A 13785-nucleotide genomic window follows, 5' to 3' on the forward strand; every position below is an offset into this window, starting at 1 on the left:
TGTAGATCTGCTATTTTCTGCTTTTTTTCTTTTTTTTTATGAATTTGAAAACTTAAAATGGGACATTCTGCATAATGAGTACTTTTACTTTTGGTACTTTAAGTACATTTCGATACCGATACCTTTGTACTTTTACTCAAGCACATTTTGAACTTTTACGTATGACGTAACGGGAGTATTTCCACATTGCAGTATTTATACTTGTATACTTAAAGCTGCTATAAGCAATAATATGTCAAAATTGTTTATTTTATTTTTTTTTGGTATTCAGACAGCCAGCAATGGGTAGAACGCTCCCCCCAAAAATTTTTGTCTCTGTGACACATCTAGGGGCCGCAATCTGCATTCAAACATTTTCCTAGAAGCTTTGTCATTGGTCGGAAAAAAAACCCAGTCGCAATGATTAACCAATCAGGAAGCAGACAGGAAAATCGACCAATGACAAAGCTTCTAGGAAAATCTTTGAATGCAGATTGCGGCCCCTAGATGTGTCACAGAGACTAATTGTTTTTGGGAGCGTTCTACCCATTGCTGGCTGTCTGAATACCAAAAAAAATAAAAAGATCATTAAAATGTTGACGTATTATTGCTTATAGCAGCTTTAACCCATTTTGGGCGGGAACCCCTTTTGGTGTTAGCATTATGTTATGCTTTAGCTATTGAAAAATAGCAGATCTACAAGCTCATAGCGCGCCACCGAGTGGCGCGCTACGAGCTTGTAGGTCTGCTATTTTTTTAAAAGAACGACTGACATGGAAACATAGCTTTTTCAGAAAACTGTCAGGATGTAGAAGACATTTGAGTACTTTAGTTCCAGCAGTGCTCAGTGCTCACCTGCGTGGCCTTGTCCCTCATGTAGGAAACGTGCTGGTGGTGCTGGCTGTCGTCCTGAGGCCAGGGACCTATCAGGTGAGAGCCAGCGAGCGTGCCCAGTGAGGGCCACAGCTGGACGCGATGGCGGGCGAGCTAGAGGAAGACGGAGGAAGCGAGGGGGGAGAGAGAGAGAGACGGAGACAGACGGACGGACAGGCAGACTGACTGACAGACAGACAGACGTAGAGACAGCCAGAGAAGAAGTGCTGCTATACGGTCTCTGTATAAGAGGACAGTCTGATGTGGATAGGAGAGAGAGAGAGAGAGAGAGAGAGAGAGAGAGAGAGAGAGAGAGAGACACAGATAGAGAGGGGGAGAAACGGGGAGAGAGGGGGAGAGGTCAAGGTCAGTGAAGGTCACATGTTCATGACGATAAAAAATTTGCCAAAGATAATTGATAAAAGAGAGGTTTTCTCAGCATTATGTCCTGCTCAATGTAACAAAGACCAGAAGGAGATAATGCTAATAATAAATCTATTTTCATTTGGCATTAGTAACTTTTTCTTTTATGAGAACACTTTCATTCACTTCAAGTGGCGGCATTTCGAAGCCCGCTATTCTGACGCGTTGCCAACCCGCCGCATTACTAAACCCTGTCCTTAACCGGTCCCTAACCACACGCGGAATGGCGGTGCGTTGGAACGCCACTCTGACAAACTGCATGGAAAGTACAACACCATTTGACATTTTCCGTCGCATTCTGTCATTTTCCATTGTCGAAATGGTTGCAAAAATGTTTTGCAAATGACATGAAACCAACATAATAAATGCAAAATGTAAATACAAAACGGATACATGCTTTTAAAATACGATTTGTTTTAATTTGTCTTCTTACTTGCCAAAAGGATTGGGCACCATATTATTATTATTGAATCCATTTTTTTTTCTTTTATTATCCAAAGCAGACAATCTAAAACAATACAGTCTGGCCTATAGGATAAACCTAAGCTTGGTGTGTGTGTGTGTGTGTGTGTGTGTGTGTGTGTGTGTGTGTGTGTGTGTGTGTGTGTGTGTGTGTGTGTGTGTGTGTGTGTGTGTGTGTGTGTGTGTGTGTGTGTGTGTGTGTGTGTGTGTGTGTGTGTGTCAGCAGATTGGTCTTAATCCGTGACCCGTGCAATATTAGAGAGGATATGTACCCCCCACCTCTTTTAAGTACCCACATACTCCCCCGTTTAATGGCCTTAAAATGGCTTAACCACTTTAACCCCATCATCTCCATTCTGCCAAAAACAGCAGATCTAGAAGCTGACGCGACATGTTGTGAAGCTTGTACAGTAGATCTGCTAGAGTTGCTGTTTTTCGGACCTTTTACGAGTCTCACTCTCAACCCTATTACATTAAAAAAAACTCTCTCTCTCGCTCTCATTAGCAGGCAACAGTGCAGCACTATTTCTCTCTCTCTCTGTTTCTGGCACGACAGCGCCCCTACTGGTACTCATGAGTCACACATGAAACAAACAGGTTAACACGAGTCACATAGGTGTCACATAGGTGAACACGGACATTGCTGTTCCTTGGAGTGGTTGCACCACTCAAAAAACTAACACTGAAAAGGGCACCTACGGACGGCTACAATTCGAAACTGGCCCCCGGAATCCCCCCCCCCCCCCCCCCCCCCTCACTGTATATGTCTCTTTTCCCTTTTTACCTCTATGATGAATTCCTGTTCTGTTCTTTGACTATATAGAAAGTGTCTATTTGTACGTCTTGTACGTAAATGTTTTGATGAATTGAACATGGTGGACCCTCTTGTAAACCAGTGTAATGCTTAATTGGGTCGTCCACTCACAGTTAACAGTCTTTGTATTGAGTTTGTGCTTGAAATGTACTGTAATTCTGCAAAGTGTTAATAAATATTTCAATCAATCAATCAATCAAAACGAATAACTAAACTAAAAGTAACTAAATAAAACAAATGACAAACGCTCAATTATAATATAACCTATAGAGACACCCACAGTTGCTATTATTATTACCTTTGACTGCTGTGAAAAGGCTCTATTACAGTACAGGTCTGCACTGCAGCACCCCTCTTAACCCATTCTGGGCCGGCGGGATCCCCTTTTGGTGTTTCAAGCATTATGTAATACTTTAGCTATTGAAAAATAGCAGATCTACAAGCTCGTAGCACGGCACCGAGTGCCACGCTACGAGCTTGTAGATCTGCTATTTTTGAAAAATCGTGCCAATGTGTCTCAAATCTTTGAATGTATATATTCTTTCAAAGCGAACGTCTGTAACTCAAATCTTTGCTTCTGGAGATGGGGGTCCGTGGCCAATTACATATATATTTTTTGGGGTCCTTGACATGAAATATTGAGCACTACTGATAAAGAAACATAGGTATTTCAGAAAACTGTCAGCATTTAGAAGATATTTTGGAAATAGCCGATCTACAAGCTCACAACGCCTCGCACCGCGGAGTTTGTAGATTGGCTATTTTTGGCGAGCGACAAACACCCGCATGCAAGCATAACTCTCTGGCTTTATATGACCTGTTGGATGGTAGACACACACACACACACACACACACGCACACACACGCACGCACACACGTATTGAGGACTGGCAGTTCTTGTCCAGAAGCTATATTTGGCAGGTGCTCGGATGGAGCGCTCCGCTGTTGCTAGGGAACGAGTCAACTGATCTTCATTAGCACACAGCTGTGTGTGTACGTAGATGGCTGAGTGTGTAGCAGTCTCCCACAGCTCACTGTATTGTCTTGCTTCTGAATGTGTTGCGGCGCTGTCTATGTCTATACACACTATAATGGAATACATTACGAGTCGTGTCGCACATTCTGTTTGTTTTTTTTCAACCGATTGGGATAAAGTTGCACGTCAGCACGTCACTGTTGCAAAGCTTGCAAGTCATGTTACATTACACACAGAGCACATCATTCTTTTTTACTGGTGAATATATAACAGGCGACAGGTGCGTAGGAGAGGGTAAGGTAGCCTGGCTAATAAGCCAGACTCAAATCACACTGTCGTGTGGTATTTGAGTCTGGAGATGCTGTGTATGGATCTTGTTTCCCGGGGGGCAGGTTCAAACATTTTCTCTTTGACGCAATTGGTCAGAGCTACTGTCAGTCAAAGGTCTCAAGCATTGAACGTCACTGTACCAAAGCCCGCCCATATTGCATACCGTGTCCCGATTGGCCACACCAGTTCTCTGGTGTAGGAAATGGGCGTACAATTGAGCCTCTCCAGACCGTAATCCGCCGGCAGGCAATTTTTTTTTTGCCAACGGCTGATTCGGTCTGGCTTATTAGCCAGGCTAAGGGTACCGTGCCCAACAATGAAAAAGGAACAAACACCCGCACACTGTCTTCAAATGCAGTGACCAACTTTTATTAGGGAAACAGCAACGTATGCGGCCTTCATCAGGCAATCTTTATAAAGATGAAGATAGCTAAGGATGAAGGCCGCATAGGCCGAAACGTTGCTGTTTCCCTAATACAAGTTGGTCACTGCATTTGAAGACAGTGTGCGGGTGTTTGTTCCTTTTTCACTGGTGAATATATGAAACATAAGACACGAACCAAACCCTTCCATGATAGAGTTGGGGAGAAAAACTATAAACTAAACTGCCCCTAGATAGAACATTTAATTCAATATTAGTTCAAAGTCACCACACAAAGCCTAAATGTATGTGCTACTAACTACTAGACCAATGGACACTTTCAAAACAAAATGCTCATGTGAGTAAGAGTGGTGTTTGAACTCATGACCTCCCACTGGTTCTGAAAGTGGGCCCCCAGCAAAATGAAGAACATACTATACATTTGAAGAAGAAACCTAGAAAAATTCTGAATCATTTTGAAAGTTTAACACAAATCTTCTCTTGCGGGGGTCCCCTGGCACAAACTATTTTAGGGTGGGGGGTCCGTGGCCAAATAAATAGACCTTTTGTGGTCCTACACATGAAAATGTTTGAGAACCACTTGCTCTATGCTACAGAGCCACCGCAGTCTGCTACCCTCTGTATTCAAACACTTTCAGTTTGCTTTCAAGTTGCAACATGCACGTTAAGCTATAGCTATCTAGCATCAAACCCTGTGAGTCTTCTATTGTTTGTTTGTTCAGACTACAAGCAGCATTCAATTCCCTGGATTTTTCAAATGTGGCACAGGTGTTCTGCAAATAGTGCAAACAAGACTTAAACATAAAAACAAAGTTCTTAACCACTCTGAGCCACATTCTTCCTATAGGCTATGCTATGTCACCTGACCTGACACCAGATTATTTCAGCTTTAAAAAGATGTATAGAAAAGACAGACTTTTGTCTGTACTCCACAAACTGCAACTTGCATGCAATTTACTGAAAAGTCACTACTCAAAAGTTTTAAAAAATCGGTATCAATTTGGGAAGGAGGACACAGTGGGAAATGAAATACTGTATTACTTGTGTGCACTGACACTTCAGCTAGACTCAGGACAAAAGCATCTCATCACAATATGTTACGAATGTTTGTGTTACGTGGCACGTAACACAATAGCTCCGCATGTAATTGTAAACTCACAGACAGTTGTGGGGGAAAAGGTGCATGCAAGCAAGGAGCTTTTCAATCGTTTCTGTGGATGCAGTCGGCAAGTTACGTGCACGTGACACTTGGGCACAGCTGTACCAAACTTGGACACGTGGGACTCGAACGTGCAAACATGGACACCACACTGTATGCTTACAAGTGTGCATGAAAATGCCAATGCTCAGTGGCAAAAATCTAACCAATAATAGATACAAAGATATTGGTTGTAGTGCAAGGCAAGCTATAGCTATTAAACTGTACTCTATTATGGTCTCTGCTCTACCACCACCAGGGCAAAGGTTCCGTTACAAAGAGAAAGTTCACTAATGTTGGAATGTTTAGTGGCGTCATTGTTTTACAGCCTTAACCCATTTAGGCCTGACGTCGAAATTAAAAAAATGTCTTCAAAATCCTGACAGTTTTCTGAAAAACCTTATGTTTCTGTATCAGTGGTTCTCAATATTTCATGTCAAGAACCCCAAAAATGATATGTAATTGGCCTCTGCCCCCCATCTGAAAATATGTAGATCCAGGGACCTCCCCAGAAGCAAAGATTTGAGTTAAAATGTTCACTCTGAAAGAATATATATTCAAAGATTTGTGCCATATTTTCACGATTTTTCAAAAATAGCAGACCTACAAGCTCTTAGCGCGGCATCTGGATCTGCTATTTTTCAATAGCTAAAGTATAACATAATGCTTGAAACACCAAAAGGGGTTCCCGCCCAGAATGGGAGAGATATTGGGTCAACACCCATAGAGTCAGTCGGGATGTTTGACCTAATTAACCTGTGTAATATTTGTGTTGCTTTGATTTTGTTTTACTACTATGCTACTTGTGTTGATTCTGTATGTTTGCCTCATGATCGTGTACAGCACTTCATGGTTGACCTTCTGGTCTTTGTAAATGTGCTCTAGAAATAAAGTTTGATTTGATTTGATTTGATAGGGACATCCCTTTGGTCTAGCGGTTAAGATGTTGGACTTTCACGTGACGTGCGTGGGAGACCCGAGTTGGAATCCCGGGGGTGTTACACATAGTATATCAAAAATATTCTCCTGTATAGGCCCATGCATGCCGGCCAGAATATCGTGGTTCTGATGAATTGAACATGGAGGACCCTGATGTAAACAAGTCTTATATAGGGCCTTTTCTGGTTTTATCCTCTTAGCAGTTTTCGTATTGACCCGTATATATATTTCGTTGAACTGTACCCTGCATTCTATACAATCTGTTAATACGTTTTTCAATCAATCAATCAATCAATCAATCAATCAATCAATCTCTAAATTGGAACAAACTAAATAAATAAATAGGCCTACATACACCTATACCAGTATACAATATATTTTCACACACACACACACACACACACACACACACACACACACACACACTGCACACACTGCACATACAGTACCGCATGCCTTGACTGCCTCACTGCCTGCATGTCTTTTACGGTGATGATATACACAGTAGCACGGCCCCCATGCACACAGAGTCACAGACCTATAGCCTACATCCATAATAAATAACGCACGATCGATGGACAAACAGGCGAACAATCAGATCCACATTCCAAAAAGAATAGCACCCACTGCACAATGCCTGTGTGTGTGTGCGTGTGTGTGTGCGTACAGTACAGCAGTAGCCTTATATGTGCAGAAAATAAACAATAAAGATGCTCACCTGCAGAAGAAGAGGATGATGGGGGGACTAGGTGGGCGGCATGATGGTGATCGGCGGCCCTCCCTGAGGTATTATCTCACATCTATAGCCGACGAGGATGCTGGACAGGCAGGCAGACAGACAGACGGTCCAAAATGCGAATACCGACAGATGTCTGCACCTTCGAGCTGCCCCCAAACCTCCCTCTCCCCAAAGTATAGGAGCAGGGCTTGCGGCGTTTGATGGGGCGTTGCTTTGCTGCTGCCTTTTCCCTCCTACCTCGCTGTATCGCTGGAGGATGGATGGATGTTTTTCTGCTGCTGCTGCTGATGTGGCACACAGTACGGCGTGCTGCTGCTTCACGCACGACCCGCAGAAAACCAAAACAACAATAGGAGGAGAGAAGGAAAAAAAACGGATGGGAGAGAAAAAAACAATTAAAGATGGACTGATCGAGTGAATAATATTTTTCACCCGAACTGGAAATGCATCTGATTGAGAGAGAGAGATAGAGAGATAGAAAAACAAGGAAAAGAAAAAAGAAAAGCAAGGAGGTGTGAAAGAAGAAGAAAGGTGGTGGTGGTGATGCTGCTGGTGCAGAGCGCTCAGAGAGAGAGAGAGATCAGAGAGAGAGAGAGAGAGATTGAACGTCGATCGGGGTACGTCCGTCGTGGTGACGTAGCGCCACGCTGCTCGCGCTGATGCTGCAGTTGCTAGGGCGCGTGGAGCAGATGGTGGAGTCATGGAGGACCACTCTACTGTCTCTACAACACAGTACGTACACAAACATGACGGCAACGAGGTGCACTACGCCGACAGGCCTGTGTGGGCCGCTGTTTACACCAAGCTGATCCCATGTATGCTCGCAGTAACGTCTACACTTAATACTCAAGTAATGCTGTTGTTGAAGCACTGACACTACTGGACCACGGCGCCGGGCGCCCTCCTGTGGTGATGTTGAGCACAGCATGTCACAGTGGTTGTATGTTCCACTCACTCACTCCCCCCCAACCAAACCATCTCTCCATCAAATGTGTGACCCTTCCCATATTGTGTGTGTGTGTGTGTGTGTGGGGTATTGAGGGTCCCCTATTCTGGGGGGGTTATTAGCAATGTACCTGGCGGTGAATGGGTTGAATAAACACTGAGGACGATTCTACAAATGTCTTTTAAATCCTGACAGTTTTCTGAAATACCTATCAGTGGTGCTAAATATTTCATGTCAAGGACCCCAAAAATTATATGTAATTGGCCGCCGACCCCCATCTGAAAATATGTTGTTCCAGGGACCCCCCCCCCAGAAGCAAAGATTTGAGTTAAAATGTTCACTCTGTAATACAATTTGAGACACATTTTCACGATTGTTCAAAAATAGCAGACCTACAAGTTCATAGCGCGGAACTCGGTGGCGCGCTATGAGCTTGTAGATCTGCTATTTTTCAATAGCTAAAGTATAACATAAGTATAACTTAAAACACCAAAAGGGGTTCCCGCCCAAAATGGGTTAAAGCAATGTTTGAGTATGCACACACATACAATTAAATTATATACTCAAATAAAATATCACACGTGAGAATGCACAGCAGGTCTCTTGTCCGATTTGTTTGCTATTCACGGACTTACAGCTGTACCAAATGTAATGACTTCAAGCTTCTCTGAACAGAAAAAGTGTGAGAGAACTGAGAATGTATAGTGATATTAAGATTCATGGCACAAGGTGTAGGTTTTGGCATGGTCTCTTGGCATGCAGTTTTAGTGCATGATTTCATTTTGACATTTTCATTGTTCAGTGTTCATCATCAAAGACACACAAACGTAGACAAACAGACATTTTTTTAATTATAGAAATGTACACAATAAACGCCTTCATTACACAAATCTTGTTTTTTTTTAAAATACATTTTTATACCACAATTTTGCAACCCATTTTTTCCACCCAGTGTCAATATTATCTAAATCTAATCCTTAGGCGCTACACTTCCTCTGCCAAACTTACACAAATCTTAAAACTTGACACTAGGGACGGACGAACGACATTCACGGTGTGTTGGTTTCTGTTGTGTCTCCTGCTGCTATTGGACTGTCTTCTATGAACTCAGGAGGTTCATGGCTCTCATGCTCACTGTCAACTAAAAAGAACACACACACACACACACAGTGTCACACACACAGTGTCACACACGCACACACACACATACACGCGCACACACACACACACACACACACACACACACACACACACACACACACACACACACACACACACACACACACACACACACACACACACATGCGCGCACCAAGCTTAGGCTTTTCTCCTATAGGCCAGACTGATAGGCCGTCTGTATTGTTTAGATTGTCTGCTTTGGATTTAAAAAAAAACTGGATTCAATAATAATAATATTGTGCCCAATCCTTTTGGACAAATTAAAACATTTTAAAAGCATGTATCCGTTTTGTATTTACATTTTGTATTTATTATGTGGGTTTTCATGTCATTTGAAAAACATTTTGCAACCATTTTCACAATGAAAAGATGAAGTCTGAAGTCTGTGTGCAACCACTCCAAGGAACAGCAATGTCCGACTTGTCCGTGTTAACCTATGTTTGTGTGTGACTATGTTTGTGTGTGACTATGTTTGTGTGTGACTCATGTGTGACTCATGAGTACCAGTAGGGGCGCTATTGTGCCAGAAACAGAGAGAGAGAGATAGTGCTGCACTGTTGCCTGCTAATGAGAGAGAGAGAGGGGGGAGGGGAGTTGCACCACTCAGTTCACACGGGTGTGATTTTTTTTTAATGAATGTGTATTGTTGATCATCACAAATGACTCTGACAGAGGCTGCTCTGTCACATGAACCACTCCTTTAAGTACTGTTGTATGGTAATAGTGTTGAAATACCAGACTCCTCGTCAGAAGGAATCCACTCCTCATCTTCACTCTCCTCTCCTCTCTTCTTCTTCTTCTTACTTGGCTGAGGCGCGGATGTCTCCTGATCAGTACCGCCTGTCCTCAGGGAAAAAAGATGAGACAGAGAATCAAGAAAGGAACAAAGATGTATTATCAACAAAGACGGAACAAATATGTATTTAAACAGAGAGAGAGAGAGAGAGAGAGAGAGAGAGAGAGAGAAAGAGAGAGGAAGAAAGATTGATATCAACCCATTTTGGGCGGGAACCGCATTTGGTGTTTTAAAGCTAAAAATGATGTTATACTTTAGCTATTGAAAGATCTACAAGCTCATAGTGCGGCACCGAGTGCCGCGCTATGAACTTGTAGGTCTGCTATTTTTGAAAAATCATGACAATGTGCCTCAAATCTTTGAATATATATTATTATAACAGAGTGAACATTTTAACTCAAATCTTTGCTTCTGGGGAGGTCCCTGGAGCAACATATTTTCAGATGGGGGTTGGCGGCCAATTTCACATAATTCTGGGGGTCCTTGACATGAAATATTTAGCACCACTGATACAGAAACATAAGGTTTTTCAGAAAACTGTCAGGATTTTTAAGAAATGTTTTAAATTTCGACGTCAGGCCTAAATGGACAGAAAGAAAGGTGGATACAAACAGAGAACGAGAAGAATCATCACTAACCGTAGTCGTGGTCATCGTCGGGTACTTCTGGTTCTGTATAGTTGGCAACAATATAGTTGGTCCGACTTCGGAGCCTTCTGGTAGACGCTGCTTCTGTCTCCACCACCTGTTGCTCTGTAACACGCACGCACATAGTGAATTAGTACAATAAATAATAATAATACATTTAGGAATGCACCAATTGGTAAATTCTTGGCTGGATGCAATGTTTAACCCATTTAGGCCTGACGACGAAATTTTAAAAAAAGTCAGTTTTCTGAATCATTGGTGCTCACTATTTCATGTCAAGGACCCCAAAAATTATATATAATTGGCCGTCGACCCCCATCTCAAAATATGTTGTTCCAGGAACCCCTCAGAAGCAAAGATTTGAGTTAAAAACGTTCGCTCTGAAAGAATATATATTTGTGCTATTTTTCAACAGCTAAAGTATAACATAATGCTTAAAACATCAAAAGGGGTTAAAATAATTGTTTTAGGCTCATATTAAAGATGAGCTGAAATGGCTTTCCCACTAGCCTGGGCAGCATTCCTTTTCGGGTTTATGATCCGGTCGGGAGCGAATGATATCGCTACGTCATGTTGTGTAGTCATCAGGCAGGAACCATCAATCTGGAACTTCCTTTTCCCTCATACCGATTTTTCTCAATAAAAGCTGCAGGCTACGAGAGCTTTTATTGTTATTCTTCCAGGTTTGAGGCAAAGGAAGTTCCGGATGATTGTTCCTGCCTGATGACTACAAAACAATGACTACAACATGACGTAACGATATCATCCGCTCCAGACCGGTTCACACGGCAATTTTGTAACACAGACCAGCTAGGCTTTCCTCCGAGGTGGAAAGCCTGGTGACGCGAAGTTACTTTCACAATTCAGGCATTTAGCAGACGCTCTTAAACCAGAGCGACTTACAGTAAGCTTCAACAAAAAACATGGTAATACATCAAAACATAAAAAATTGTCATCATGAATCATACGTAAGCTAAGAACCTAACAGTGGAATATCTATCTAAGGAAACTATATGTGTATACACTATAGACCATTTGCAGACCACGGCCATGTTTCCATCAGAGTTTGGAAGCACTCGTTTTGCAGTAAAGCAATGTCCTGCTGCCTCTTGCATTATGTGCTAATTCAAAACAGGTGGTACACAGGGCAGTTGAGTTGAGTGATATCTAACGAGCACTTCCAAACTCCAGCACTTAGAAAAAGAATCACCTGCAAGGACACAAAGTAGCTCATAACATGTCTACAGTGGATTTTCCACTTTGAGGATAGAAAGAGAATAATTCAAGCTTTCCGTACAGCTGCAATGTTGGTGAGTTTGACGTTGTTATACAATCAGATAGGACTTTTCTGTTTGGATGAATGGGCTGCCAATGGAAGTTGCATCTAGGTAGCACCTTGCCATTAACTTATATGGTAATATGGCCGCGGTCTGCATATGGAGAATATAGTGCTATGTCTACGTAAATGTCACAGTCCGCTCCTCGGACTGTGGACTGTGACTGTCCTAAATTAGATATTGGACTTTAAAATGTATTTCTGTCCTTTCAGTATGTTATTGCTCATGTGTCCTTGACTGTTGTTGCCTTGGTTTTGTGTATTCTTTTTTATGGTTCCTAGTGTTTCCTGTCTGCCTAGTTACGGTTGCCTTTTTGGTTTCATCCTTTTATCCTGTGTCTATTTAAGTCCTGTGTTTGCTTTGTGCTCTTGTTGGGTCGTAGTTCCCTGTTGTGTGAGTTCCTGTATGTTTTCTGTGATTGGCTACAAAGGGTTTTGTAGCCATTTACAAATCCAGAAATTATAGCAGAGACAGTATTTAGAATGTAATTACCGTATTCTATTTTCAAATGGTTTATTGGCGCTTCTTAAACAAATATAGCATCTCTCATACCAACTGGCTTGTAGGCTAGTGGTTCCCAAAGTGGGGTCCGGGGACAACTAGGGGTCCTTGAGGGAGTTCCAGGGGGTCCTCAGCTAAATGATAGTTAGGAACCAAATGGACCCTTTTGGGTCTGTAACTCTGAGTGTACATACTATGGGTATACCAATTTCCCTGTACACTGAGTTAAATTAACTTTGATTTTGCAATATACATTGGGGTCCCAGAGATAGAAATGGGGGACGGTAGCCTAATTCAGGTCAAACTGGGGGTCCTTGACATGAAAATGCCTGAGAATCACTGCTAGAGCTGTAAAAATCTTCTCTTATGGGGGTCCCTGGCATATATTTTCAGGCTTACAGAATCTCCTGCTCTGCTATTGGGAGTCAGTGTGTTCCATACAATGATGCTTTGATACAACATAACTGTACATCATCAAAGTAAGCTTTGCTTCACACAACAGAAATCAGAGAAGCGCTCTTAAACGGAAACTTTGCCAATTTTCAACCTAAATCAATGTAAATCCCATTGTTCTGTGAGAAAATCAATAATATAATACATAGACATTTGTGATATATGTCTGTGTATTTTTGTGTATTTTCCAAATGCAAAAAAAAGACCAGACCAGGGAAAATCCACTGAATGTTCAAAGTTCCATTTTTGGGGTGTAATTGAGGTCAGAAAACCTAAAAAATAATATTTTTGGCGGTCATGAGACCTTTTAAAGGAAGCATTTAAAAAATAATCAGACCCAGTTGGTCAAGGCAGAAGACATGGCATTAATGCATTTTTCATCTGCAATCACATCCCTGAAATTCCACTTGAAATGTCATCTCAAGAGAGGAAACCTCTGTGAAATGAGATAGCATTGTCTGTTTACAATAATAGCCCCGTGGACCCCAATTTGAAAATATACACCAGGGACCCCCATAAGAGAAGATTTTTTACAGCTCTAGTAGTGATTTTCAGCCATTTTCATTTCGAGGGTCCTTGGCATGAAAACGTTTGGGAACCACTGTAGGCTACAAGTGTGATACCAATAATGAATGTAAAAAATCGATTACATATTGGTGCTCTTTACATTTTGGTGGGTGCTCCTAATTTTTTTCTGGTGCTCCTTCATTCTGAAAAAGTAAAAAAGTTAATTTCGAGCCCTGCTAGGGCAAGTACTAATACGAGTCTGAAGAGGTGCGTTTTCAGACTGTGGTGGAAGATTGGGAGTGAA

The 13785-nt window shown here is 42.0% G+C and overlaps 1 protein-coding gene across 1 annotated transcript in view; it reads right to left on the bottom strand.

The window, feature by feature from the left end:
* fam117ba (family with sequence similarity 117 member Ba) overlaps nt 1–13785 on the bottom strand; it is a gene marked incomplete at its 3' end in the record, with an annotated part of 45468 nt that overhangs the window by 12013 nt on the left and 19670 nt on the right. Inside the window, exons 17-20 of the mRNA XM_079495908.1 lie at nt 10675–10788; nt 9976–10080; nt 8697–8728; nt 835–966 (exon numbers count right to left, since the gene is read on the bottom strand). Coding sequence (XP_079352034.1) covers nt 835–966; nt 8697–8728; nt 9976–10080; nt 10675–10788 — 383 coding nt within the window. The remainder of the gene's footprint in view (nt 1–834; nt 967–8696; nt 8729–9975; nt 10081–10674; nt 10789–13785) is intronic.

Source organism: Electrona antarctica, assembly GCF_951216825.1.
Source record: "Electrona antarctica genome assembly, chromosome: 24".
NCBI lineage: Eukaryota > Metazoa > Chordata > Actinopteri > Myctophiformes > Myctophidae > Electrona > Electrona antarctica.